This window comes from Molossus molossus, unplaced genomic scaffold (genome assembly GCF_014108415.1).
Source record: "Molossus molossus isolate mMolMol1 unplaced genomic scaffold, mMolMol1.p scaffold_m16_p_7, whole genome shotgun sequence".
NCBI lineage: Eukaryota > Metazoa > Chordata > Mammalia > Chiroptera > Molossidae > Molossus > Molossus molossus.
This window is the reverse complement of record NW_023425401.1, coordinates 108,334,236-108,339,098: the sequence shown is the minus strand read 5'-3', so window position 1 is coordinate 108,339,098 and position 4,863 is coordinate 108,334,236. Positions and strand designations below refer to the sequence as shown.

Below are 4,863 nucleotides of genomic sequence, written 5' to 3'. Positions count from 1 at the left end.
TGGCACAGGGCTTTAGTGGCAGCAGATACTCCCCATGAGCATGCTGGGCACAGGCCAGGAGCTGTCTGAGGACACGGAAGTGAGTCTAGCTTCAGAACATGTTACAGAGTGAAAATCCTGTGTGTACCGGCCGAACCGCCTAAACACTCCCCTCTCCTCCGAGGGTCCACAAAGCTACTTTCAGGGCTGGGCTAAGGTCATGACCATGGTCTCAAACCCTTGTCCTACCTGAGCTCTTAAACACCTGCTCCCCACCCAAGATTCCAGGGTGCTATGGGCTGCTGGGCTCTGACCTCCCTTGGCTCCGATGCATGAGGAGCAGGTGGGGCGAGGACCCAGAATCCAGACCCCTGTACATCAGAACCAGAGGCAGCAGAGTGGCATGGTGGTTTTGTTCTAAAAGTGTGGATTTGAACCCTGGCCGGTTTGGCTCAGCGGTTAGAGCGTCGGCCTGCGGTACAGAGAGACCCGGGTTCGGTTCCCGCTAAGGGCATGTACCTCGGTTGCAGTTTGTCCCCGGCCCTGGTTGGTCGTGCGGGTGGCAGCCACTCGATGTGTCCCTTCACATCGATGTTTCTCTCTCTCTCTCTCCCTCCCGCTCTATCTGAACAAAAAAATGGAAAAATGTCCTCGGGTGAGGATAAAAAATTAAAAAAATAAAAATAAAAAAAATAAAAGTGTGGATTTGAGAAGTGAAATCCCCAAGAAATATACATTTCACCGAATCCCCTAGATAACCCCAAGACAGGAGGTTTAGGAAGCCGGGACTCGGTGGGGGTGTAACGTAGAGGATTCTATGGGTGTTCCATTCCTCAATGACTGTGTGTTTGTAAGCCCAGTTTTCAGCTCTCTGCACCAGTCCAGGAACTTTCTAAAGCCCACTGCAAATGTGTGGGAAGTTCCAAAGGGCCTCCCACAGGTCCAGGGAGTTCCCTGAGCCTTCACACCTCCACCTTTGCCCGGGAGCCTCCCCTCAGCTCAGTCCCTGGGCTCCGCTCTGCAGCCATGGCCCTTCCTCCATTCCTGGTCCCTGTCAGTCCTGGGAGTGTGTCATTTGAATAGGGGTGAACATGACTGAAGGCTTTGGAGGCAGGTGTCCCTGCAGAAACAGGACCGCCTCTGCATAGAGGACCAGGCCAGCTAGTCATCTAAGTCCTTTGGCAGAGACAAGGTATCCTGCCCGCCTCTCCTTTGGCTGCTCCTTGTGCAGAAAGAACGTAGTCACCTGCAGTAACCAGGTGGACCACGTGAGGAGGTGGAATTGGAAAAGGACTGAGAAGCACACGCAGGACTCAGACAGGGTGTGAGGAAGAGGATCAAGCACAGGCCTGAGAGCACATGGCAGCTGGCAAAGGCCCGACATCTGTTCTCTGGGGGCATCTGAGTGAGGGGGTCGTTGTCCTGAGCGAAAGAGGCAGACTGAGGGCAGACTGCCCTGCGCTCAGGACTCCGTGAGCACAGAACATTCGACTGTATTAAATGATGACTCATTGGCTGGAATCACCTACTCTGAGGAGCCTCAGCTTGGGAGCAAGATGTCGGGAGTTGGAGGGGACTGTACCAGTCTCTACAGGACACCGAGCACATTTAGGCACACTGAGAAAGAAGGATGATTTGACTTCCCAAGAGCAGAGTCACAGGCTTTGGATCACCTGGGACATATGTTTCTTTTCCAGATTCCAACCAAAATTCAATTTACCTCCTGTCTGCCCCCCAGGCCAGCCCCTCCAGGTGTTTCTCTAAGTCACTGAGCCACCTTTCTAGTTCTCACGGTTTCCCAATGTCTTTCCTGGGCGAGGACCTTCCTGGGAAACCCTGATGTCCACAGCTTTGGTCACCGACATAGAATTACCTGGGAATTACTGTCTAAAGGTCTCTCACCGACAGGAGTGAGTGTGGCAATCTCCCAGCTGCCCTTGCATTTCATGTCCCTGAAACACAAAACCAAGCTCCCCAACCCTCTCATGGTATCATTCCAACCCCAGCCCAGGTCCTTGCCATGTTCTTCCCACTGCTCTGAGGTTCAGAGGAAGCAGGAACCATGACTTTGTCATGGTGGTGTCACCAGCTCTTTGGATTTGGCCTCACACATTGTAGGTATTTATACCTATTGGAAGGATGAGTGGGTGGATGGATGGATGGATGGATGGATGGATGATGAATGAACAAGCTGTGTTTGGGACTCTTCCAGATAACCATGGGAGGAAGGAAGATGGCACGAGATGAAGAAAACACCTATGGTGAGGACATGCACACTGCACACCTGTCCCAGGTGTGAGCCCTGGGTATGAGGAGAATGGGTGAACTGAGGACTGAACAGACAGCCCGAAAAGGGTCTCTGAGGTGTCTGGGGTCAAAGAGTAAGAGTCCTGAGATGTGCTTTCAGCTGGGTCTCTGCCCCAGTCCAGCTGGGAGATATGACTTCTTTGACTACGGTGCCTCCCTTCCCAGACTGTAAAATGAGATCAAACCTATGCTGGTCCCCACAGAAGAGGATGCAGAGGGCACCAGACCATGCCCTAGAGGGAGCGTGATTCACCAGGTGGAGTGGTAGTGAACCAGGATGGGGGTTGAACGGGTTTCTTATTAATAGGCAGCAGGCCTAAGAGGGGACAGAGGAGGAGAGAAAGACAGAAGGAAGAAGGAAGAAGGTGAACTCACCTAATTCTCTCAACAACCCCAGGAGAAACAACTCTATGTAATATTCCCATTTTTGCACAAAGGTTTAACACTTAGATTAAGCTACTTCCAAGGGGGCACAGCTGGCCGGTGGCAGAGTGTGAGTCAAGTCCAGAGTATCTGGGAGTCCAGACAGACCCTCACCCTCAGGCCTACTGCCTCCTTCCCATCTTCTGTGGGCTGGAATCTGGGGAAACTATGGCACAGGCCACTGAAGTCTCAGATAGGGACAGCTCCACACGGTGTGGATGACCAGGGATAATGCAGCTGAGGTCGGCCTAGAGTTGTGAAGAGCGTCCCCTAGAGAAATGCCCACCAGGTGGGGAGCATCTGCAGGTGCCGGTGGGGAAGCCAGATGACAGGAATGGCTGGAGGAGACCCCGGAGTTCAGCGTGCTCTGAGCAATGGCCTCAGTAAGGGTCTGGCTGGACGAGCAGAGGGAGGCGCTGTTGCTCTCCTTGTTCAAAGGGCTCCGGGGGTCCCTGTAACCAGGATCAGGTGCTTTCAGGTTTGGAAGCTCACAGATCACTGTCCTCCAGGTTGGGAAGAGCCCACGCAGGAGCCCCGGCTGCGGCTCATCCTGGTGGGGAAGACAGGGGTCGGGAAGAGCGCCACCTGGAACAGCATCCTGCGCCAGAAGCGCTTCCTCTCCAAGCTGGGAGCCACTTCGGTGACCAGAACCTGCGAGGCGGAGAACCACCCATGGGACAGGTGGCATGTAGAAGTGATGGACACCCCGGACCTTTTCAGCTCCCAAGTCTCCAAGACAGACATGGGGTGTGAGGAATGGGCCCACTGCTACGTGCTGTGGGCTCCCGGGCCCCCAGCCCTGCTCCTGGTGACTCAGCTGGGCTGCTTCACTGCGCAGGACCAGCAGGCCATGTACACACTCAAGGACCTGCTCCCGAATGATGTGCTGGGGCTCACCATCCTGTTGTTCACGCATAAGAAGGACCTGGCCGGGGGGTCCCTGCAGGAGTTTGTGTGTGACACAGACAACCGCGAGCTGCGAGCACTGGTGGCCCAGTGCAGGGGCCGCATTTGTGCCTTTGACAACCAGGCTGCGGGAGGGGAGCAGGAGGCCCAGGTGCAGGAGCTGCTGGCGCTGGTGGAGCACCTGGTTCAGGACCATGAGGCCGTCCCCTACTCCAATGACGTGTGCCGCCTGCTGCAGGAGCTGGCCTTCAGGACCCCGAAGGAGCGGCAGTTAAGGGTGGCAGAGGCACTGGCCAGCCACAAGCAGGGGTGGCGGGGATGCTGGCTGCTAGGTTGGCTGCCCAAGTGGATGGCGACAAGGAAGCTGCCTATGGCCTTGTTGCTGGGCAGCCTGCTCCTGGCTCACTGACTGCTCTCCAGTTACTGGTTCAAGGCCACTGTTGAAGTCCCTCCTAAGTGACAGACTATAAACAGGACTCTGACCTACCAAGTGACAATCACATCCTTCCCTGGTGTCCTGGCCTCCAGGTCCCGCAGCATTTCCTTGTCCCTCACCAGCAGTCATCTACCAAGGACAAAATCCTTCTGGGTCCCATCTCCCCCACCAATCCTGCCCATGTGACCTGGGCCACCCTGAGCTCTTCTCTGTCTCACACCAAACAACTGCTGTTGCTTTTGCCTGTTTTCCTCTGACCTCAGGCTGCTGTCCCCTGTCATTGAATTTTTCCTTGTCTTGCAAGGGGACCTTGGGCCAGTGCCTAGAGGCAGCCTTAATTCAGACCCACTGATTTTAGTTGAATCTGAATTGAATGAAAAAAATGTCCTAAATGTCCACATTGTGTTCACGGGAATCAATGTTTGTAGATGTTGTCCATCCGCCTTATATGCCCATTGAACAAAGACACTGCCCTGTCATTCCTTAGCCCACCTGCAAAAACCACAACCCACGTGCAGACAGACACACAGGCACACAAGCAGTGGGGGGGTGAGCCCATAAGAAGACAAGACACTAAGACCTATCCATCTGTCCCATTAGGGGACATCTCCCCTATGTCCCCATTCACATCCATTAGCCGCTTGAGTGCAGAGGCTTCTACAAGTCCAAGGACACTTGAACTAGAAACTCAAGTTCCTAGGAGCCGCTGAGACTCACAGAATGTCTACTTCCAGAGAATTTTCCCACTGCCGGACAACTCATAGTGTGAGGATAGGCTTTTCAATTCAGATAAATAAAAAAATTTTTTTTAA

General features: G+C 54.0%; 1 protein-coding gene across 1 annotated transcript; it reads left to right on the top strand.

The window, feature by feature from the left end:
* Positions 1 to 2,197: 2,197 nt before the first annotated feature.
* On the top strand, positions 2,198 to 4,024 carry LOC118619735 (GTPase IMAP family member 1-like). The gene is made up of 2 exons (XM_036246363.1): positions 2,198 to 2,240; positions 3,219 to 4,024. The coding sequence occupies exons 1-2, from the start codon at positions 2,198 to 2,200 to the stop codon at positions 4,022 to 4,024; spliced, it is 849 nt and encodes a 282-aa protein (XP_036102256.1).
* The last annotated feature ends 839 nt before the right edge of the window (positions 4,025 to 4,863 follow it).